Below are 24350 nucleotides of genomic sequence, written 5' to 3'. Positions count from 1 at the left end.
TTACCTGGAGATACAAATAAAAAGGAAGAGAGTATGGGAAGCAGATTCCTCTACTTAGTGAGATTGCAATGAAAACAGTTTAATATGCTCTAAATCCTCATTCAAAATAACTTTAAATCTCATTAAGAAACCATTTCTGAAGGATCTGAATGAATGGTGCCTGGTATAAGTACTTCATGAGAGCAGGCAGTGTTGAAGGCCGTGTTTGAGGCAAACCCAGGTAAGTACCTAATACCCTATTACGTGCAGACCATGCCATATGCAATTTCCAGCTTAAGATGACAAAAACAAGAGGGGAGAGGCGCGGTCAGGGCGGGCGGAGCGCAGGCGCGGGCGCGGCCGCGGGCGCGGCGCGGAGGCTGAGGTGAGCGCCGGGCGGCGGTGCAGAGCTACTGGAGCGCCCGGCGGCTCCGGGTGGTGGTGGCGGCGCAGACGAAGAAGGCGGCCCCGGCCCCGGCCCGTCCCGCGCCCCCACGGCCCCGCGGCCCCAAGCGCCCCCGGCCCCGGGCCCGTCCGCCGCCGCCATGGCCCGGCCGCTGGTGCCCAGCTCGCAGAAGGGGCTGCTTCTGGAGCTCAAGGGGCTGCAGGAGGAGCCGGTGGAGGGCTTCCGGGTGACCCTGGTGGACGAGGGCGACCTGTACAATTGGGAGGTGGCCATCTTCGGGCCCCCCAAAACCTACTACGAGGGCGGCTGCTTCAAGGCGCGCCTCAAGTTCCCCATTGACTACCCCTACTCTCTGCCGGCCTTTCGCTTCCTGACCAAAATGTGGCACCCCAACATCTACGAGACTGGGGACGTGTGCATCTCCGTCCTCCACACCCCCGTCGATGACCCCCAGAGCGGGGAGCTGCCCTCGGAGCGGTGAAATCCCACGCAGAACGTCAGGACCATCCTCCTGAGCGTCATCTCCCTCCTCAAAAAAAAAAAAAAAAAAAAACAAGAGGGGAAAAGGCACTTCCATGCCACTCTCTTGGTTCGGGAAGTGTCAGAGAAACCCCTGTGAGTGGAGAGACCCAAATTACACACCTATTATTCTTTTCAAGGGCAAGAGTGCTTTGCATATTTCCTGTGGGAAGAAAATATTCTGATTTTAGTGAAGAGGTGGATGCAGCCTCTTGCCCTTCTTGGTTGCTCAGAGGAAGAAACCAAAGAGAAAGGAGATTTCTAGGGTAAAGAAAAAAGCTAGCAGAGACTTTGATCCTGAGCAACCTGAAGCTTGAGTTAGGGCTGAAAGAGGAGTAGGTATAGGTGACTGAGGAAGCAAGGCTTGTTTGCAGTTTTATAGCCACATAAGGGGATTAGACAGAAGGCAGGAATGGTGATATGTGATAAAGACACTTAAATGGAATTTAACGGTTTATTCTCTTCCAAATTACTGAACATTAGGTTTAAGTGTTTCCATATAAATATTAAATTATATGTATATAGCAGGATAACAAATTTGCACATTACCACTCAGTTTTTTAAGAAAAATGTAGCTTCTTCATTTCCTATAACTATTCTTCCTCCAACCTCATACCCCATTGAGGAGTAGGGGCAAAAACAAACTTGCCAATTAACAATATCTCAGTTTCTTCCCTTTTAAACAGTGTCTTTGGGTAATTCCTTTTTTAAAAGAGAGAGAATTCTGTTTATCTCCTGTCCCCAAAATGGCTTAGGGTGATGGGAAAGAAGGCCTATGGCTGACATGGTCAGCCTTACGCTTTGCAGGTAGCTGGTCTGGCCCGGCGCTGACCTGGCATCTACAGGGGACAACTGGTCCCTTGTGGCCTTTTGGGACACTGTGCAATCATTGCCTGCAAGAGTCCACGTACACCAGACTGCAGGGAGCTGGAGGCTCTGCCTCAGACCATGGTCAAACCCAAGGCCAAGATGCTATGGCTCCCAAGCCAAAGCCAGCTTCTCCTTGGCCTGCAGAGGCTTGCAGCCTCTCGGGAGCTGTAGATGAGAAAAGGCCCCAGTGTTCTCAGGCTCCCCATTCCCAGCAGCATATTTCTAGCACAACCTGTTCTACTTCCCAAGCTTCCACCTTGTAAAGGAGGAACAAAGTATTTTCTTCTTACAGCTGCATTTGCTTTGTTTCACCACAACTGGTTTTAACCTCTAAAGCTCTAAAATAGTCATGACCTTTAGCAAACTCACCACCATCACGATCACTAAAAAAAGCTGATAAACAACTAAGAGCTCTGAGAGACCCCAGTTCATCATACCCTTACTGGGCCCAACTGAGGGCTCTTTCCTGAAGAATGAACGACAGGACTTGTTTTAACCAACCATGCTCCATGTTAATGGATGAGTTCTGACTTTGCCAGAGTACAAGCTTCCAATCATGAATTAGCATAAGTACCATGGCCTCCTCCCTTTCTAGTGCATAAAACCCTCTAATTTTCCCCTCAGGAAATGTGTCCACTGCTGCACATATTACTTCCTTTGCCTGGGAAGTAACTAATCCCAGTACATGCTTTGTTGACACTGTAGTCACTCGTTTTCCATGAATAATCCCAACAGGAGGCAGAAGTGAGGACACAGGCATCTGATGTCTTTACCTTCCTCTTTGGTCCTCACTGTCCTCCTCTAAAGTGCTTATTTTTATAGGGTAGGACTTCCCCTATGTCATTGTTCCTGGGGGCACTAAGCCACATGACCTAACATTGGTGGCAGGTGGGATTCAGGGAGAGAAACTGGCTTAGTCATAAGAACACCTATTGAGAAGTAATTTTAAATTATTCTTCCCATTACACACCTGTATCAAGAAAGAAAAATCTCATACAGATGGCCAACAGGCATATGAAAAGATGCTCAACATCACTAATTATTACAGAAATGCAAATCAAAACAACAATGAGGTACCACCTCACACTGGTCAGAATGCTCATCATTAAAAAGTCTACAAATAACAAATGCTGGAGAGGGTGTGGAGAAAAAGGAACCCTCCTACACTGTTGGTGAGAATGTAAATTGGTACAGCCACTATGTAAAACAGCACGGAGGTTCCTCAAAAAACTAAAAATAGAGTTGCCATATGATCCCTGCAATCCTACTCCTGGGCATACATCCAGAGAAAACCATAATTTGAAAAGATAAATGCACCCCAATATTCAGAGCAGCACTATTTACAATAGTCAAGACATAGAAGCAACCTAAATGTCCATCAACAGATGAACGGATAAAGAAGATGTGGTACATATATACAATGGACTACTACTCAGCCATAAAAAAGAATGAAATAATGCCATTTGCAGCAACATGGATGGACCTAGAGATTATCATAATATGTGAAATAATTCAGAAAGACAAATACCATATATCACATATATGTGGAATCTAAAATATGATGCAAATGAACTTATTTACAAAACAGAAACAGACTCACAGACATAGAAAATAGACTTGTGGTTGCCAAGGGGGAGGGGGAGTGGGGGAGGCATGGGTTGGGATTAGCAGATGCAACCTATTATACATAGAATGGATAAACAACAAGGTCCTACTGTATAGCACAGGGAACTATATTCAGTATCCTGTGATAAACCATAATGGAACAGAATATTAAAAAAGAATGTATATATGTATAACTGAATCACTTTGCTATACAGTAGGAATTAATCAACTATACTTCAAAAAATAATTTTTTTAAAAAAAGAATGAAAAATCCAGTTTAATATCATAGGCAACAAGATAAGGCAATTTTACTTATTAGATTATATACTAATAATTTTTTTAAAACACACACATAAAATGCTTAGCATGTACTAGGTACTTTTTTAAGAGCTTGACTCCTTTAATTCTTGCACTGTCCCTATATGGTAGGTACTATTGTAATTATCATCCTCATTTTATAGATGAGGGAACTGCAGCACAAGACAGTTAGATAACCCTGTCCAAGACTACAAGATGAACTGTGGATGAGCCAGGATTCAAGTCTAAACAATTGGGTGCCTATGAAACTCACAAACTACTGGCATTGTACCACCACTGGGTGTCAGCATACCAAACTGAAGGGGCTGCAGTCTTTTTTAGGGAAAAAGGGAACAGCACTTACTGAGGGCCTTCTAGATGCAAAACACTGGTGCACACATTTCCCAATTTAATCTGAGAGATGAATAAACTTTTTAGAGAACAGAATATGCAATATTTAGTTAACAGAGTAACCAATTTGCATCAGAGGAGCTTTTGTCCATATTTTTTTAACTGAAAAAATAGCGGTAGACTTAGAAGTTAAGAGGACCATTCCCTAGATTCTTCGTTAACAAAGGGCTTTTACCAGCTGTTCTCACCTATCACACAATGAAACCATTATTAGAAAGACTTCAGGGAAGAGACCACTCAGTGTGCTCTCTGCCTCTGCAAAAACCAGCCGGAGACAAGCATCTGCTATAAAATTATCTGGTTTAATCACTATCAACATCAGAACCATATTACATTAAAGTACAAAACCTGTATGTACAATTACACATACAAAAAATGTTCTTTGTGAGGAACAATTTTCAGCAAATCTGACGAACAGCAAGAGTTACTCCTATTGGGGGTTTGAAAGGAGAAATGGAAATTTCCAAGATGTGCCCCTCCTCCCTCTGGCTCCTCTGACCCTCCGAACATCAATTTGCAAAGGCCCGAGGGAGGAAGGGAGGTATTAACAAACTCAGGCACTCATTCCTCCTCTCTTATGGAAGGAGTGAATTTTTAGGGAACATTTTCCATCCTTTATTACACTGATGTTCCATCCATCTGCATCATTAGGTTCAGTAGTTACCATGACAATATGATGCCTACGGCAATCTAACTTGATAGCCAGATGCCAGAATGTGGAAAAATAGGACCAGCTAAGAAAGTGAGAGAAATATAATTAATCTGAACCACATAAAAAATGTGCACAAAACTAAAACCAAGAGGGAAACTGCCAAAATGTCACCCAAGAGGGAATGATGACGGGAAACAATGATAAGTTTCCGAGATTCAGAACTCTTTTGCTAACTAGAGCCATGAATTGGTCTGTAACTAAGGCTGAGGAAGAAGTCAAAGTTAGTCTAGAATATTGCTCTGAGTGTGTCTCCCCCAATAATTTCCTGCTGCTGAGGCCAGTGGTGTCATCATTGATTCCAGCAGTGGGATTCTTAGGCCCTGACTTTCCCGAGGATCTCAAGCCACATTCTAAGTGCTGCCGTCACAGCATTCTTCTCACCTCCAGTCTGCTGTTATGCCCAGCTTTTCCATCTGATGAAGTCATTTGCACCATCATTCTGAAGCTAATCTTAAGAGATTGAACTGAACTATGTCCTGGGAGACCCTGTCCCCTTGCGTTCTCTATGCCCCATGGAGGCAACAGGCTAGCACAACCCTCTTGGGGGCCCCGATGTGGCAAAGGGGCTGGGAGATTAAGAAACGAGAACACCATAAAAGTTGTGCTTCAGGGAGACCAGCCTGGGATGGTTGGTCCTTCTCATCATGGCTGGGTTGGATAGCGGCGCTGAGCTAGGCGATTTGGCCGGTTCAGGCTGGTAGCCATGGAGAGCTGGAAAAGAACAAGCATGGCACTAGATTATAGCCCCAAGCATGACTCCGACCAGGGCTGACTGGCTGGATTGAGCTTGGGCATCCTGAGGGTCTAGAAACCCTTCTGCTGTATTTGGCTTCCCATGATGGTGTTCTCATTATTCGTTTTCACCCAACACCTTCACCTCTTAAATAAGGAGAAAGAAATTCAATTTTATATAGAAGGGAGGCCAGTAATACATCAGAACAAGCGGTCTGCCCCAGATCACGCAGAAGCAGGGAGTTTAGCTTCAATCAAACTTTGCAATGATCCCCTCACCCCCAGGACACAGCCCTGGTGCAACCACACCATTGACACCAACACCAATTGTCTCTCCTGAGTCTCAAGACTTACGAAAGGTCAAGTGCAATATTAATAATAGTGACATTGACTGAGCATTTTCTGAGTGCCAGGCCCTTCACATACATGCTCCGGTTTAATCCTCACAACTATCCGCTGAGGTAGCTACTACTAACCCCATTTTACAGATGCAGAAACTGAGACTTAGAGAGGTTAGTCATTGCTCAAGAACTCAGGCACAGTAAGTTGTTATAAGTAAGTTATAAATCTGGGTCTCCTTAATCCAGAACCCATGCTCCTAACCCCCTCTCCCTCAGGGCCTCCTTACCTGGGGGATCTGGGATGGGTTGTAGAGAGGGACAGCCCCTTTCAAGGGGAGTGGGGGAAGCAGAACACCAGGGTTGAAGTAGAGCCCAGAGGAAACATCCTGTGATGGAAAATAATGGAAAATCCTCTTAGTCACCACTTCCCAGATTCCAGAACATCAAGGGCTTCCCTGAGCATCAACTTTGATCAAGAGATGCAGACGTGATAGAGCTCAGGGAATCTTGAGCAAACAAACGTGGTTCAAGTGGGCACAGCCAACCCCTGGGTCTAGGGTGGCATTGCAGAGCCTCGGGTGCTGCTGCATGAAAAGAAAAGGCCATAATAAATGTATTAATAGCATCATAAAAAGTAACCTCCTATTCTTTGAAAGATCTAAAATACTACAAGAGTGCTGTAACCAGGCCACAAGAAATAAAAATGTTTTCCTAGCAATCGGCATGAAATCCATACTGGTGTGGACAATTCATCAAGAGTTTATCACAGCCCTTGCCAAGGATACTGGTGAACTCTGGCTCCTACTGGGACAGGGAAAGAGGTCGTTCTCTTTTTTTTGCACATGCCGCACGGCATGCAGGATCTTAGTTCCCCAACCAGGGATTGAACCCACGACCCCTGCAGTGGAAGCACACAGTCTTAACCACTGGACTGCCAGGGAAGTCCCAAGGCCGTTCTCTAGACATCACCTAAAGAAGCAGTTATGGGCTAACTCCTGTTCCCCCCAAACTTCATATGTTGAAGTCCTAACCCCAGCACCTCAGAATGTATTTGGAGACAGGGTCTTTAAAAAGGTGATTAAGGTAACATGAAGTCATTAGAGTGGCCCTAACCCATTATGATTGGTGTTCTTATAAGAAGAGAAAATTTGGACATAGACACACACTGAGGTAAGACCATGTAAAGACTCAGGGAGAAGATGGCCAGCTACAAGCCAAGGAGAGAAGCTGAGGGAGAAACCCACGCTGCCGACACCTTCATCTCAGATCTCCAGCCTCCAGAACCGGGAGGAAATAAGTTTCTGGTGTTTAAATGGCACAGTCTCTGATACCTCGTTCTGGCAGCCCTAGCAAACTAATACAGAAGCTTTCTCCACATCCTCCACGAGTCAGGCCCTCACAGGGCGACACCTCCAGCCCACATGAAAGTTCAGTCCGCACACAGGCACCTGGTGGGCGGCTCACCTCAGGTCCCGACAAGCCTCCACTCCCCGTGCCCTTGGCTCTCCCGGACCCGGACGCTGATCCTCGGGCTTCACTCCCGCCTGGGAAGCAATGAGTCAGGGGTGTTCCCGCTGCTCGGGACAGAGGCGTCCCCACGCCCAGAAGGCAACCCCCACCCCCACCCCCGGGGAGCGCAGAGAGGACCACAGGCAGCCCAGAGGACATGAGGTTGGCGGTACCTGTGTCCCTGGAGGAGGCGCCGGCATCCGGCAGAGGCTGGGGAGCTGGGGGCGGCGTCGGCGAGAGGCCCGGGCTGGGCTGGGGAGGAGAAGATGCTCGGGGGTCTTCCTGCTTAGTGCAGAAAGGAAGGTAGCCCTGACGGTTAACAAACCGATGCTGCCTGCTTGTATTCCTGCAGGGCCCACATGGCGGCCTCCTGCCTCAACCAGATGCTGGCTTTCTCTCCCCCAAGTTCCATTTTCTTTAGGCCGCTCCTCTGCTCAATGATCCAAATTACTCCTGGCCCTCGAAAGTTAAAATTCTTCATCCTGACTTTTAAGGCCTTTCATCATCTGCCTTTCCCCTCACTGGACCAATTTGTTTCCCACGATCTTCCATCACTAAACCTGTTTCACCCGGACCAGGGTAGAGATGCCAGCTCCAGACCCTCCTAGGGCCCCTAGAAGGGGGAGCTTCCACGCCCTCCCTGCCGAGGTTACCTCAGAGTCAGGACTGTCAGATGCGTCTTTGTCTCCAGCGGGGGGCGCGTCTCTGGCGGGCTTCGGGCGAAACCAGCTGAGCCAGCCAAACCCCGAGCTCTGGAGGGAGGAAGGCGAGTTCTGTGGCCTGCAGGGTCGCTTCTCCCTCTGAATATGAGATTAGCCAGCCGCCCCCACCCCCAACCTGTGATGGTGGTGAGACAGGAGGGGCAGGGACACCACCGAAGCCCAGATTCCCAGCTCTGCTCCGCCCTCTGGGAAGAGAAGAATCCCTCTACCTTTGTACTCTCCTTCGCGTCTCCGAGCTTTTCTCTCTGGGCGGTGGTTTCGGAAGACTTCTTATCTGCCTCATCGGAGGACTCCTCCTCATCCTCCTTGACTGATACAGTGGAACTCTCAGAAATATTTCGTGCTCTGGAAATCAGTGGCACCTGGGATTAAAGAAAACAGAAGTAACATTTTTATAGCACTTGACAGGTTGCAAAGGCACATTTGCACGTACTCCCTCACCTGACCTGCTCAGTAAAGCAGTGGGGAGAGCCCGTGATCCGCAACAAGAGAAGCCACCGCAATGAGAAGCCCGCGCACCGCAACGAAGAGTAGCCCCCGCTCGCCGCAACCAGAGAAAGCCCGAGAGCAGCAACGAAAACCCAACTCAGCAGAAATAAATACATTTATTAAAAAAGAAAGGTTAAGCAACCTAAGGTCACATAGCTAGTGAACGGCAGAGCAAGGATTTAAACTTAAGCAGTCTGACTCTCCTTCTAGGAATTTCTCCTATTTGAATAAATTTGAGGAATAGACAAGGGCTTATATACTAGAATGCCCATCATTGTGTTTTACATATGAGGGGAAGAGAAGGGAGGAGTAGCGAGAAAGAGTAGGAAAGAAAGGAGACACACTTGAAGTGTTTAACAATGGGGGGAAGATGAATTAAAATCTGAGCTCCTTCCAGGGCCTACCAGGCCCTCCATAACCCAGTCTCTCTCTGCCTCTCCGGTCTTGCTTCTTAGCCCTCTCCCCTGTTGCTCCCCACTTTCTAGGTACAGTGATTCCATGCTCTTCCTCGACTGCACCAAGTCAGTCCCATTATAGGCCCTTTGCTCTCCCTGTTCCCTCTGCCTGGAACACTTGTTCCCTGAATACTCACCTGGCTTCCATCCACCCTCCATGCTGACCTCAGAGATGCCTTCCCTTCCACTCCATGTAAAGTAACATCCCTCATGCACACAGTGGTTTATTTGCAGTCACCTCCACGGAACAGAAGCCCCATGAGGGCAGGCTTTGTCTGCTTCCCTGTGTACCCCCAACCCCTGTAACAGTGCCAGGTATGTTGTAGGAACTCAGTATTTGTGAATGAATAAATGCATGAGTGATGGTATTTCCATACAATGGATTTTATCACACCAATATTAAAAATCCTATTTAGGAATGACATGGAAAATCTCAATTTTATAGTATTAAATAAATAGAAAATAAAGTTTCACCTACATATGTTCTTAACCATTTAAAAACACATGTGTGTATGTATACACATTTATATACACACATATATACATAGACAGGTCTCCCCCACTTTTTGAAAGTTTGCATTATGCCACTTGGCTTTTACCAAAGACCTACATTAGTACCTGTTTTCCCTAACCAAAAAAAAGTCCAAAGAGGATTTTCGCTTTTACAAAAAAAAGGCAAAAAGTGAAAAAAGCGTTCAGCGTTTGTTTTGTAGGAGCTGCTATAGAGGCAGAGCATACACCAAGCAGTGAGAGTGGCCTGCCAAGCTCCTTCCCGGAAACTACGCTCAGCATCTCCGCATCAAGATGCCATAGCTTTGACCTGTGTCTGTGAGCACCTGTGCTTCCTTTTGATTTATTTTGTGCATTGTTAGCAAGATGTGTACTGAGGTAACTGCTTCTTCCCTTCATGCCATTTAGACTTACGAAAGGTTTCATGGAAAGGCTCTATGTTCGGATAGCAGGAGAAACCCATATATAGAAAAACTTTTAGAAGGAAATAATGAAAATATTTGACTATGGGCTTCTGAGTGATGTCTGTTTGACTCTTTATATGACACTTTTTCTTCATTTTTCAAGTTTTCTATAACAATAACGTACTAATTTTTCAGTTAGGAAAAAAAAAAAAAAAAAAAGTAAAGCATAAAAGTCGGAAGCCTTGCAGCCCGGTTACAACTTGAGGAAGTTCGCCTCCAGCCAGGCAAAGGTAGACAACGTCTTAGGTTTGGGACCAGCAATGCCTGCTGTTGGAGGGAAGGGATTCATTCATCCAGCAGCTGGCTGGATGATTACTTAGACGTGGTTCCCTCCAAGACCTGACGGCACACCTGGGCAGAAGAGATTCAGCTTCGGTAGGTCCTTCTTGGAAATAAAGCAAGGTAAAAATTAAAAGAAAGGAAGAAATATCAAGAGTCTTCCATGGTGGGGCAGAGCACAGCAAGTGTTCGGTGCAACAGTAAGAAGAGGGCATCAAAGGCAGCGGATGTGTGAGTCCAAAGCTACACTCAGCCCTGCCGGCCCTGCCCCCATGGATACAGGTTGGCAGAACTGAACATGAACCGGAACAAGCCTCCTCTCAACCTCTCAGGATCTGGTGTAGAAAGAAACATGGTGAAACATGGAAGAGAGGGCTGGTGCAAGGCACAGGAAGGCATCTGCGAGTGGCTGAGAAACCGTGTCAACTGAAGGAAACCCGCAACTCAGAGTGGGCACCGCATCTGCTGGGCTCTGTCCTCTCACCTGCGGTTTGGAAACAACCTTCTGCCCATCAGGATGCTGGAAGGTTTCTGGAGACACTGTGTTCTCTCCTATGGCACAAAACACAACAGAAATCGTGATGTGAAGTGGGGCCTTTCCCATCTATCCTGAAGAAGGGTAATGGGGGACACAGTTGGCTTTCCTAATTGCAAAGCAGCTGGAGCTCTGAGCTCATAGCCCCAAGTGCATCACAGTAAATGCAAAGTCCATTTGCACAAGCCTCTGAATTCCAGCCACCCCAGGACATGCTGCTCACCCAACCTTCACCCCGAACCAGGGTCATTCCTCAGGAACCCCGGAAATCAGGGCCACATCAAGCTGGACCGCAGGGATCCTCCCTGACCTTCCCCTCCATGTGAGTCTCCCATCTTGGACAGGACCTTGTCTTAGAAGGTCTAAGATCTGATCCTTCTGCGTGGTTTCCCGCACTTCCCTGGCATCACTCTGCAATGCTCACCCATACTCGGCCCCTGTTGTCCAAGGCCTAAGGGGAGAAGACAGAAGCACGAGCCTCTGCCCGCGGTCCCTGACACTGATGACTTCAGAAAGAGGACTTGGCCTAAACTACAGCTCCAGGCACAGGTGGCATTTTCTTGCCTTCTCCAGCCGAGATCCTAGAAACTACAGAATCCAAGGAGATGGCAAGAGTGGCTGCAGTTGGCTGTGCTATGCTTGTCCCAGTAGAGACATGGGCTGGAATGGGAGAGAGCTGTCCCCCTCAGAAGAACGTGAAGTACCAGGCCCTCAGTCGTGTTCACACCCACCACTCAGGGCTTTACCAGCTCCCACCCCACACCCTGCACTGGTCCCTGCACCTCCCTCTTCTGCTTGCTCCCCTAGACACCTCGTCACCCAAGGTTCGCTGCCTCGCTGGCAGGTCTTACCAGGGGGCGGGTGCATCTGCTGGGCTTCCTCCCAGGCCCTTCCTCCAGGAGTCCCTGTCACTGCCACGCTGCCACCGGTCCCTGGCAGATGGGTCTCAGGAACTGAGTAAAGAGGCACCGGGACCCCCGTCTGCCCAGAACCTCCTCCTGCTGGGTAGGAGCTGGGCTGAAGGGGAAGGGGCTGCTGTGGGCTGGGATGGGCCGGGCCCATCGGCTCCAGTGTTGGCCACAGGGCTGAGCAGTCCCCAAGGGCTTCTGAGTTGCCTTGATGTCCAGAAAGATCCTGGTAGAAAGTGTCATCTAAGGACATAGGGCAAAGAGGAGGAAGTGAGACCTGTAATGTGGCATTTGTGTGGACTAATCATACCAGGAACAATCCTGCTCTTTGGAAAGCAGTGACAAGGACAGGCCGCTTGGTGTGGCTGCCATCGATGTGATGACAAGTACAACACAGCAGTAATTGTAACACCTCTCACCGCTTATGACTCAGAGTTTACAAAACTATTTCCCTCACTACCTTGTATGATCTCTGAGCCTTAAACCAGTGGGTTGAGAGGGAAGAAATTACCATCTCATTTAACTCCACAATTTCTTGCATTTGGATAAACTTTCTCTTCTAAGGATCTCCTAAGGGACTTGGGTACTTGAAACTTAGAATGTTGCCAGTTAAAACCCAAATCAGACTACAGAAATGATGGCTTTGCTTTTAAAGAAGCAGAACCTTGGCCCAGGAAGGGACCTTGGTGGTATTCATTCTGGCTCTGCTGTGTTGCTGAAGAGACAGACCAAGGTGTGGACGGGGACAATGGCTGCCCCAAGGTTATGGAACTGGTGTGGTCATCTGACCCACATGCTCCATTGGGTGACAGGAGACACAGCTGCTTCCCAGCGGAAGTGGCCACTCAGAAACACCCAGCCTGCTCTCTTGCAGCCCTTCACCCTCACAGATTCTGGGACGCAGCAGCAAAGCTGGGAAACAGAAACCAAGGCCTGCCCTTCCTTGCTGCCCCCTCGCTTATCCCTGAAGGAAGCAAAAAAGGCTGGGACACAGCCGGAAGGAAAAAGGTGAGGCCCCATCCTGACCCCACCAGGGAGTGCTGTTTGGGGAAAGGGCACAGAATTAACTGGGGTAACAACGTCTGCCCAACCCAACACTCAGAGGCATCCTGAAGGGAAAGGAGGGATCTGCTGAAAACACTCTGAAAGCTATTTCACGCATGTGGCAATTGATGCTCAAACACCACAGGCATTTCCTATGTCCCCACTGCTAACGTGAAATACAGATAACCCACCACCTCTGGCCTCAAGGAATGTATTCAGCTAGGGAGACAGTACTGACACAAGTGAAGCAATTAGATAACAACACAACATAACAAGATTAAAACCTGAATGTGAAGCAAAAACTCTAATAATGCAGAAACAGAAGTGTCAGGGGTGGGGACTTCCCTGGTGGCGCAGTGGTTAAGAATCCGCCTGCCAATGCAGGGGACACGGGTTCAAGCGCTGGTCCAGGAAGATCCCACATGCCGCGGAGCAACTAAGCCCGTGTGCCACAACTACTGAGCCTGCATGCCACAACTACTGAGCCCACGTACCACAACTACTTAAGCCCGCGCGCAGCAACAAAGACCCAACGCAGCCAAAAATAAATCAATTAATTAATTAAAAAAAGGAAAAAAATCGTGTCAGGGATGCCTCTGGTCAGCGGACCTGTGTGGAGAGGGGGGGCCCAGACCACTGGGTCAGATTGACACAGGCAAGGAAGGCACTCCAGGAAGGGAAGGGGGAGAGTCTTTTAGGTTATCTCGTATAATCAGATCCTGAGAGTCAGCTATTACACATTCAGTTCGTTGGTTTGGGTACCTGTTGTTTTTCTGGCTCCCAAAATATCCGAGTGAGCAGAGTGAGGATCCCCAATGTCTCCTGCTGCCTTTTGCTGTTAAGATAAAGTAAACACCTCTTAAGCAACACAAAGAAAAACAAAAACAGTGAACCATGGTTTAAAATTAAGTCAAAAAGAAACTTTGGGAGTGATAAGGTAAGGGAGTCGCAGGTGAATGCAGTGGCTGGACGGGGAGGGGGAGGGGCAGCCTCAGCCCTTCCTACCTCCCAGCTCTGCCCAGAGCAGGCAGGGACCAGGGCAGCATCCTCTCCCAGAGGAAGGGGCAAGAGGAGGGAACGAAACCGTGGGCCCCAGAGCCCACAGCACATGTAGGAAGCAAGGGCCGTGTGTGCCTAAAAAAATCCCCCTGCCCTTTCCCAGCAACAGAGGGAGAAACAACATGGAGGAGGCCCTGTTCCAATTACTGTTACAGTTACTACCAGCCGCTTCTGCAATTGTCAGAACAACAAAAGGAAAGGCCCGGAAGTCTTTTAAGCAATTGCCCTACATTACATGAAAGTGACAAGGGCCACTGTGAGCCATTGTTCCTCACAGAGAGATGGAAGCTTTGATGGTCAGAAAATGTATTTTCTGGGACCACAGAGAAGGGTGGCTGGGTGCTTTGGAAGAGGGCCCCACTGTCTCACACCAAACACAGGAAAATGTTTCCAACCGGGCGCGAGGCAGCAGCGGGGAAGCTGAGTGCCACCCCTTCCCCAGTCAGGCTGTGCCTCATGGGTGACAGGGGACCCCAGAGCCCTCCATGGGGTCGGGGGCTTGCTGAGGTCAGTGCCTGCCTACTCTGGGTCTAGGGCAGCCAAGAGGGAAACAGAGGCCCACCCCACTGACCTGCACCCCCTCCACTTACCTGCAGCTCCTTGTGGTGCCCCCGAAGATGTACCAGCCAGTCTGGCTCCAGGTCCCTGTCTCCTCGGTGACGGCGGTGGTGTTCTAAAATCAGAGGATCTGACAGCTTCAGTCTCTCGGCAAGCTGTTCCAGGTTTCCAGACGGTAAGAGAGGGAAAAGGAGAGAGAGAGAAGTAAGTGAAATGGACAGGCCATGGGGAGAGGCAGTAAGAAAAAAGAAGGGAGCCTTGACTGGTAAACCAGATTACAAAGAATTGCCAAACAGCAAATTCAGCAGATATCTTCCCCGAATTGCAACATAAACAAACGGTTAACCCATCTTTTTGCTAGACACTAAATAAACTATGAGGAGAAACTGTCACTCTGCTTTATGTCTCTGCAAAGCTGTCCTCAGGAGAAGCGCTTCTCAAACTTCAGGCCTGGTAGGAACCACCTGGGACCTTGCTAAAATGCTAGTCCTGATCCCAGAAATCTGTGGGACCTGAGATTCTGCATTTCTAACAAGCTCCCTACAAGGAGACGTCTGTGCTGCTGGTCGAGCGACTGCCTGTATCGTAAGACTATTCCATCATTAAGTTCCCAGACTTTCCTACTCCTCCATTCTGGGTCCTGAGCTCCCTACAACCATCATCCTATTGGCAGAAATTTACCATCAAAGGGGCTCAGTACCACAGATTTTATTGATTACAGAATCCAACATTGAGCCTCATCTAAAGCAAAGAAAAAATTGACGGTAGGCTGCCTTTTTACTCTCAGCTAATGGATTTTTCTTCAATTAATTGGAACAACGATTTGCCTGATTGTTTTCTTTCTCAGGAACTAAAAGTTGATATGTTTTTGTTTTCTCTTTTTGAATGTATCTCACATGTGATAAAATATTCCATGCATTTAAAAGCATTTTAATAAGGATCATTTCCTGTTTTAACCACTAAAATATATTTTCTAAGCCCAGCCTTTATCATTAGAACAGTTCACCGTAACAGGCAGTTTTACTGTACCAAAAAAGCAGATGCAAGAATGAATTTCCTGCATAGCACATGACTGGTTTCCAGTCCCCCAATTTCACTGCGTCCCTCCCCGCCGCCATCCCCGCCCATAGCATCCTTCTTTGTGCAGTGTCAGGCCTCTGCTTATCACATCTGGACATGCATACGTGGTCAAAGACAGCCACGGGCTCCAATTTTACAGCATGTTCAAAGAAGATGAAATGGGGTGTCTGAGCCGCTTTACAATAGCTTTCTCTGAACACTGAAGATAACACACCTGCAGAGAACCCTTTGAGAAGCTCACCTTGATGAGTTCCACTAATAGCACAGGGTGACTGTTCTCTCCCTGGCTCAGGAGGGCTGTGCCAATGGCTTCGCAGTAATGCAAGGCCTGGGACACAAGGCCGTAATCTGCCAGACGGGAAGCATAAAGGAGCTTATACACCTGTGAAGAGGAGCAGGGCCAGTGATGAGCCCATCCAGGCAGGGACAGAAAGAGAGAAGTGGAGATAAGACTTCTTGGAAGTCAGCTGACTGCCAACTTCCTCTAACTCTGGATCCAAATATTAAAGAGGGCCTTGTGCCATTTGGGGCATTCTATCTGTGTATGGGCACAATTCCAAATCCAGCCTGCAGTTCCGTCCTCATAGAGAAAGGGCTGGAAAGCACATCAGCTGAATCTCCCTAGGCTCTGGTCACCGTGAAAATGCACTGGACTCTTCTTATCAGGCAGCCCACATCTCTGGGAAGCCTGGTGTATGTGGGGCACAGGACCAGGCACCAGGGGGATGGATAAAAGAAGAAAAAATGACTCAGGTGCAAGGGACTTCAAGCCCAAGGGAGTGTACAGACAGAGACAGGTAAGGGTTCAGAGAAGCATGAGTGACAGAACTAAATGGAGCCTGAGGGCTGGAAATCAGACAGACCCAAGTTCAAATCCCAACTCCATGCTGGGTGTGGAACATTGAGCTAGTTACGCCACCTCCTCTCTGCGCCTTGGTTTCCTCACTATAATATGGGGATGATAATATGATCTACCCCTTGGCTGTTGTAAAGATTCAGTGAGATAATCCATGTAAAGTCCTTAGAACAAATGGTACCCAAGAGATGTGAGCCAATAGCATGTAACTCCTTGGAACCTGTTTTGTAAAAGGAGGGTAATCATGCCTGCCTCACAGGATTAGAAATCATACAGTCCAAGCATCATAACACAGTGCCAGGCGTGTAGAACTCATTCCCTAAAAACAGCTAATCTCACTGCTATCAGCCCAAAGACAGCTGAGAGGTGGGATGACTACAGAACAGAAAGAAAAAGACTGAAGACCTGCATGGACCCAAAGGAGCTGGTCAGGCAGGGCTCTGCTGGAGAAGGTGGGTCTTTGGTAAAACTCTTAAAGAAGATACTAACTGGGTCATTGCCCTATAGGCAGTAATTCATTCATTTCCAAGCCTTTGTTTTGTGTTTTGTGTTTGGTGGTGGTGGTGTGCATGTGTGTGTGTGTTGTTGCCACCAAGTACACTCTCAATACAGGCACGGAAGGAGTCATTATGGATTTAAGGGGACAACAGGGCATCCAGTAGAGAGGTTGAGAAGAGAGGTTAGAACCTGCGTGGATGCCGCCTGCACAGCTGCAGCCCTGGGGGTGGAAAGAAGGATGGGGGCCAAGGACAGAGCAGGGAGGAATTTCCAGAGTTAAAAACAGAGTCATCCAAAAGAGATGGGAGCGGCAGGTCAGAGGAGAGGGAGAAGGGTGAGCAGCCCCCAGCTGGGCCTTCCTGCTCCCACTCCCAGCAGGATGACCATGGGGCTGAGGAGAAGGTGGAGCCATTTGGAGGTAGAAGAGCAGAAGAAGCTGCAGACAGGAGGGGAGCCCCAGGGCTGCTGGCACGATTCTCATTGCCAGGAGTGAGGCAGGAGCCCCCAGCACAGAGGCTGCTGCAGTGTTTTGCTTTCCTATCTTAAAATGCAAACCTTTAGGGGACCTAGAAAGACATCCTAACCCTTTCCACATTCCAGCTAATGAGGAAAAGTCCAGTGGATGACTTAGCCCAGCCACTACGTGCCAGATAGCAAGGCGGAAAACCCAGTGGCCCACAGCCATGTGACGCAGCTAAGGTGGTGGCCTCGTGAGGGTTCAGTTACCTGGAAAGAAGGGATGAAGGATTTGGGGCGGCCCAGCATCTGACAGTACTCGAAGATTTCCGTCCTCTGGATAGCCTCAGTTGTTGCAAATTTCAAAAACTCTTGACTAAAACCAGGGAATAAGAATAAAAGAGATTGAGGTGGGGACAGATTTAAATCCTAGTAGATGGCCAAACACCAGCTGCATCCATTCATGGTAGAGTTTCTGTCCTGGGCTGATCCCTGGGGCAGCTCCAAGAGAGGAAAGAGAATCTGCACCTCCAGAGGCTCTGGGGGAAGGAGGGGGGAGAGACTGGGGGAAGGGGGAGATCGCTGCCATCTTTGCTGGAGGGTCACGTAAGGCAAGCTGCTCTCACACCCAGCTCAGTGGGGCACTGGGTCCTCCCCGTAAGCACGCTGAGAGCCAGCCTTAGTGCCCTGAGAACCCAGAGCGGGAGTCTGTGAGAGGCCACCACAGCCTGAGCGGAAGAGCAGAAAAGAGGGAGTGATGTGACGTTTGGAAGCATTGAAGAAAGAAGGCCCGGCAGAGAGAGGGTAGCACTGCGGAGCCAAAAATCAGAAGACGGTCCCTGTGCTGGAGGTTCATTCCAGTGAGGAAGCAGGCTGGGTGAACGTGATCTGAGGGGCCCTCAGAGTCCCCACAGGTCCCAAAACAGCTGCTGTGCGGTTTGAAATCATAATCACGGGGGCTATGCCTAGGGTCAGGACTGTATCTCCAGAAACATCCTCGTACAACATAAACATAGGAGGGAGACACATTAAACCGTTTCACTTAGTGTCTCATTTGGCCCAGACGGGCCTCTTTGACAAGCCAACTAGGTGCTATCAGAGACCGTGACCTTGACAGACAGACTATGAGAGGCTGCGTTTCTACAAAGAAAAGCCTGACAGTCTGGATTCCAAGTCCAACCTGACCCCACACTAGCTGTACCATCTTAGACAAGTTACTTAACCTCTCTGTGCCTTGCTTTCCCTCCTCTATAAAGTGAAGATTAAAAGCGTACCTTCTTCACAGGGTAAATGTGTAATGATTAAAGGAAATAGTGCAAATAAAACAGCTGGCACAATGTAAGAACTTAGGAAATCGTAACTATTACAGGGAAAGAGAAAGAGAGATCTAGAATGTGGAGGACAGCTAGAGAGCAAGCTGGTCGTTTTGTCCATTTATTCATTGTCTAGAGGCTTATTAAGGTCCTTCTGTGTGAAAAGCCTAATGCTACGGCCAGCAGGGAATAAGTGACAGGCGCGACTCTGAGTAGCTTGTGCACCAAGTCAGGGTAGGGTGTGGTGGCTAAACAAACGTCTTCCACTTTCGGGTTTTGCACAAGGCAGGCTCTGAGAACAGGTCCAGAGCTGCCTAACAGAGGCTCAAGCCGCCGCGCGCTCCCGCTAAGCATTTTCTAGTCAGTCTCTGATCACAGAGCCAGGGAGCCACCGAGTGGCCATAGGGGTACAATGCAACCCACAGGCACCAGTTCACAGCTTCCCCGGAGCAGGGCCTGGACCTGAGGCCCCCCGGCGGTGTGATGCGGCACCCACCCGGCATCTCCTCCCCCAGAGCCTACCTGTGCAGAAAACCATCCCAGAGGAGGGGACCAGCAGTGGCCGAAATTCACACAAGACAATGGAAAATGGAGCCATGAAGCCCAGCAAGGGCTAAACCAATCCCCTGGAAGATGTCCTTCCCACTCCCTTTCCCCCAGAAGATCGCATACCTGTGGCTACTGCCCAGCAAGGCCAGGTGGTCTGTCTTCACGGTGTAGGAGCCGAAGGGCACGTGAGCCATGAGGTAGCAGAAGTGAGCTGCTTCCACCAGCCCCTTCCCAGCTGCAGGAGGAGAACAAGCCCCGGTCACGGAACACGCCCACGTGAGGACCCACCATCTGGGGGAGATGGAAGAGGGCTGGAGAGGGGCTTGGATGTCGGAGCGGAGAGCCTCATGGGGATAAAGGAACGAGCTTTGCACACTACGAGTCACAGACCCCAAACCCCACTCCCTCTCCTACCGCATTTTTGGCCTCCGACATTATTTCACTTCTCTTCAGCCAGAATAAGGCACTATTTCACGTTCCCCCTAATGGATTTTCCATGAGGACGTTTCTAAGCATTTTACTCCTTCTGGAGAGGGAGAAATGGGTAGAAATGCCTACACCTGAGCAGGGAAGCTGGCCGTTGGGAGTAGCAGTTTTTAAACTCGGCTTCTTGGGGCACTAATGCCTCCCCTGCTAAAGTCAAACAATAGAAGACCTTTCCCAGTGATCATAAAAATTACATTCATTACCAAATTGTTCCCAGTTTTAAAATGTTCTCCCATACATTTTCCATTACCTCAACATTGAATTAATTCAAATAGGTAAAGTAACTAGCACGGGGCCCGGCACCCAAGAAGGTTGGGCAAAAGTTAGTTCTCTTTCTACCCAGGTGCTGAACAACCTGCCATTTGACTGGGCACAATCTTACGCGTAGCTATTTTAAGTTTAGCAGAGCAGTATTTCACGAAGTGCCACAAAGCGATGATTTCTAGACGTTCTGGCCCTTGACCAAATCTGAGAACCACTGATCTGGAACATTCAACAGCCCCTAAGTGTTTATGAGGCCACATTCACAGAGAGATGATAGAAATAAAGATTATATGATTACCCAGGGTAGTTCAGGCAAAAATAGAATTTCCTATCTGGTTGAGCTGGGTCACTGCGGGAGTAACAGCAACAGTAGGCGAGATGCCCCCATGTGTTAACGCCATCTGCACGGGAATCTGACCCAGGCATAGGAATCACCTACTCAGGGGAGCCTCCTGCAGTGGCAGACCCCAGAGTCTCAGGGGCCTGGCCTGCACTGGCTCACAGCGGAAAACTGGGAAACAGAAAGGCAAGAAGGACACCCCTCTCCCTGGAGTTTCTGTCCCCAAAACACTGAGGCTCCTGGGTCAAAGGAAAGCCTGAGGCACAGACTCGGGCCCAACACAGAACCTGAGAATCTAAGCACAGGGTGGTTAAAGCTGGCCTGGAAATAGAGGAGAGGAGGGGATGGCGCTGGTCTCTGCTTACCCAGGGTGTCCCCCATGGTGACAATCGTGCGCTGATACAGCTCCCGGTCCCCACCTTGATTCGACAGAATCACAGCCAAGTGCGGCCTCCAGTCTCCCCACTGCTCGTCCCCACAACACTGAAAAGCAGCAGAAAAAATTGAAAATTGACTGAGTAATGCAGCCCTGACCAGAACGTAGGTAAGTAAGGAAGGTTGTTGTCTATTTCCTGGTTTTCTGGGAACGCCCATTATGCTGCCGGCAATGTGGCCACTCATTGATTTTGCGTTCTCTTTTTAAAAAAGCAAAACTCTTAGAAGGATGAATAGGCAGACAGGCAGACACATATACATACATACATACACACACAGGGATGTTGGTAGATAAATAGAATGACACTCTTGGTCACTAATTTTCAGATTTCCTCCTGGTGCCCCTAACCCCAATAGCTAGGGACAAAATCAAAAAACAACAACAACAACAACAACTGCTGTTTCAGTGGGAGAAGGAGGATCAAATACCCTTGGTTCATGAGAAGAGTCCACATTAGCCAATTAGAAGACAGGGGAACACTGGGCTCCTTGATACCTCGTTACCAATTGGCTAATGTTTTCTGGTTTTACAAAGCCAACGCCCTCTCTCACACATCACCTTCTTTAATCTTCACAACAACCCTGTGAACTCTAATTCCTATCGCCTCTTGAGGAGTGAGAAAACCAGGCCAAGTGGCCCAGCCAGCACTATGTCCCATCCCTCTGGTGACAATGCAGAGGCAGCAGAGCTCCACGAGGGGGCGGTAGAGTATAATCAGAGAAGTGGGAGCGGGCAGAAGCCCCTCACGAATGATGGGCCGCCCTTCTCCTGAATGAAGGGGAATTTCAGGACAGGAAATATCAATAAAGAAACAACACAATGTCACAGAAACAACACGGGCCCTGGATTCACCTGGGGTCCTGCTTCTTGAGCAAGTTTCTTTATGTCTTTGAACCTTTGTTTCTTCATCTCTTAAATGGAGATCATGATGTCTACCTGACAGGATTTTTTTTTTTTTTTTTACATCTTTATTGGAGTGTAATTTCTTTACAATGTTGTGTTAGTTTCTGCTGTATAACAAAGTGAATCAGCTATACATATACATATATCCCCATATCCCCTCCCTCTTGAGCCTCCCTCCCACCCTCCCTATCTAACCCCTCTAGGTGGTTCCAAAGCACCGAGCTGATCTCCCTGTGCTATGCGGCTGCTTCCCACTAGCCATCCATTTTACATTTGGTAGTGTATATACGTCAATGCTACTCTCTCACTTCATCCCAGGATTACTGTTGATAATAATATAGTTAGATGAAGCCCATAGCATAGTGCCTTACACTTGGTTTGCACCTTATAAATTACATGTAATACACACACACACACACACACACACACACACAAGCACAGCAAAGGAAAGAGGTGATTTGCAGACTAGTCTCTCCTCCAATTTGTTATACTGAATAGATAGAGCAGGAGATTGACAGTAATAGCTTAGATCTGGAGGTCAAAACAATTCACAATTATTTGGTATTGTATTTGTAATTATCCCACAGAACAAAAGATGCTTTATCCAACTCCAGTTTATAGTGACTCTGTTTATCTGGGCAATGCAGTGTGAATGAGGACGATGATGACAATAAATCACAATAATAACAGCAGTTCTCACTTACTGCACTCTGACCCTGGGCCACAGCCTGTGCTAAGCATTTCTCCTAAGAACAATCACATGCATTAGGTACTATTATTATCCCCATTTTCACATGTGAGCCAGGCTCTTTCTTGCTGAAACTAAAGGGACTAGCAAAAGAAAAGCCCTTGCTAAAAGAACAAAAACTTAGAAGTAATTCTTCTGTCTCCTCCCCCAGGTGATTTGGAAAAAAATCACTGTAAAGCAGGTCTATGGAGGGAGAAGAGAGAGAGAGAACGCTTATTAACTAACTTCAATGGGCCAAGCATGGTGGTTGATATGTACAGATATTCTCTCCCCTTTAATTTTTTACAGTAGCTCTGTTAGGCATCAAAATGCCCACAAAGATGAAAAGCTGAGGCTCTGAGATTAAGTAGCAGGGCCCAGTTCACACAACAGTGAGGAGAAGAGTCTAGGTTAAGCCTGTGACAGAAGCCCACGTCTGTGTTTTCCAGGTGCCATGCTTTTTCCACTACTCCTCTTATTATAATTACCAAAGTCTAGCCTTTTACTGGATGCTACGATGCTAGGAAACTCTCAAACACTAGGGTCAAATACTGCATTGGCATATCACCTCTGGCTCCTCGGTTTTCTCACCCAAGAGTAGGGAACATTTAGCAAATTCTACCAGTGCAATGAGACCCAATGGACTGTATGCTGATTACATCATTTCCTGCATTTAGTGCTTTGTGACATGGTGCAATTTCATTGCAGAGCACAGGCCCTCAGCAGAATTGTGAGGTGCACCCCATGTTCCAGTATAGCCAGCTGGTTTGATGAGGGGGCATGAAAGTCATCATTTCTCTTTTCTTTTCTTGAAATTGTCCACAGCAAATAAGAGAGACAAAAAAGCAAAAGCATGAAGTACATTTTCATTGAAACTAGGTGTCAGCAAAAATCCAAGCCTCTAAACACATGAAAAGGCTTCCAAAAGTAATGGAGATTGAACAGAGGTGGGTTTAGGAGGCAGAGAGAGAGAACACCAGAGGGAGGGGATCCCACAGCCATCTCCACTGGCTGGGGAGAAGCAAAGATGCTCACAGAAAACACCAGGTCATGCGGAAATGCCAGCTGGCCTGGAATATGGCCCTGGCACCTCCCCAGCTCAAACCTCCCATAAATAACTCATCCAGGGAAGACCTGAAGCCTATGAAGGAACAAGTATAGAATCTCTACAAATATACCATCAAGATAAAAGGAGGGGGGAAGGTAGAAAGAACATTCATCAGAAAAATGTTTCCACAAAACAAAGAATTGTCACCAAACATTTCATCATGAATTTAAGTAAAATAATGAAACAATTTGTTCTATGAAGCAAGGGTCTAAAGCTAAGTTACAGGAGCAGAGGAAAGAGATGGTGGAGAACAGGGGGAGGTAAATGTGACCTGCAGAGCTCAGGAGGGAAGTGGGAGAAAAATCAAAGAAATAAAGACAAAAATGGAAAAAGCACAGAAGCCAAGAGACACTGATGAAAACACAATAAGGGACACACAAGATGGACACACAGCAAAAAATAAGAAAGAAAGAATTGAAACAAAAAAAAATTTTTTTTAATTAAAGAGAAAATTATATATATAATTCACATGTGTATATGTATACAGTTCACATATATATATATATGAACTATATATATTTTATGTATAGAGGGTGTTCCTGAAAAGAAAACCAAAATAAGAGAACAAAATAAATACTGAAGGATATAATTCAAGAAATTTCTCTGGAACTGTAAGATATGGATGCACATTTTAAAAGAGCATGCTGTATCCCCGAATAATTGACACAGACAGTCAACAACAAGATACAGCTTAGTAAAGTTATTGGACTTCAAGGATAGGGAAGGAATACCTTGGGACAAAAAGATCAATGCTCTTATAATGGGAAAACTATCAAGCTGACCTCAGGGTTCTCCCGAGCCACGTCCCACACTGATGACGTAGAATCTAACATGTCCAGCTTTGAAGGGTCACGTGCAGTGGTGGGAAGGAAAGAAAGCCTGGTTGTGGGAAGTGTGGAGAGCAGCCTCGGGTTCTCTCGCTATTTGCCA

General features: G+C 47.7%; 1 protein-coding gene and 1 pseudogene across 2 annotated transcripts in view; one reads left to right on the top strand and one right to left on the bottom strand.

Annotated features, from left to right (window-relative positions):
* Positions 1-347: 347 nt before the first annotated feature.
* LOC309662812 (ubiquitin-conjugating enzyme E2 R1 pseudogene) lies at positions 348-4275 on the top strand (annotated as a pseudogene). The gene has a single exon. The product of its transcript is annotated as a ubiquitin-conjugating enzyme E2 R1 pseudogene (transcript).
* A 93-nt stretch (positions 4276-4368) lies between these two features.
* LOC309662352 (protein transport protein Sec16B-like) overlaps positions 4369-24350 on the bottom strand; it is a 110919-nt gene continuing 90937 nt past the window's right edge. Inside the window, 14 exon segments of the mRNA XM_082465073.1 lie at positions 4369-5510; positions 6160-6258; positions 7337-7416; positions 7555-7666; positions 8035-8133; positions 8313-8465; positions 10785-10852; positions 11687-11986; positions 13550-13622; positions 14437-14559; positions 15726-15866; positions 17565-17670; positions 19280-19391; positions 20612-20729. Of these exon segments, the coding sequence (XP_082321199.1) occupies positions 5442-5510; positions 6160-6258; positions 7337-7416; positions 7555-7666; positions 8035-8133; positions 8313-8465; positions 10785-10852; positions 11687-11986; positions 13550-13622; positions 14437-14559; positions 15726-15866; positions 17565-17670; positions 19280-19391; positions 20612-20729 (1653 nt within the window). The 3' untranslated portion in view covers positions 4369-5441.

This window comes from Balaenoptera physalus (genome assembly GCF_965194825.1).
Source record: "Balaenoptera physalus genome assembly, chromosome: 1".
NCBI lineage: Eukaryota > Metazoa > Chordata > Mammalia > Artiodactyla > Balaenopteridae > Balaenoptera > Balaenoptera physalus.
The sequence above is the reverse complement of the archived record's forward strand: the minus strand, read 5'-3'. Positions and strand labels throughout refer to the sequence as shown.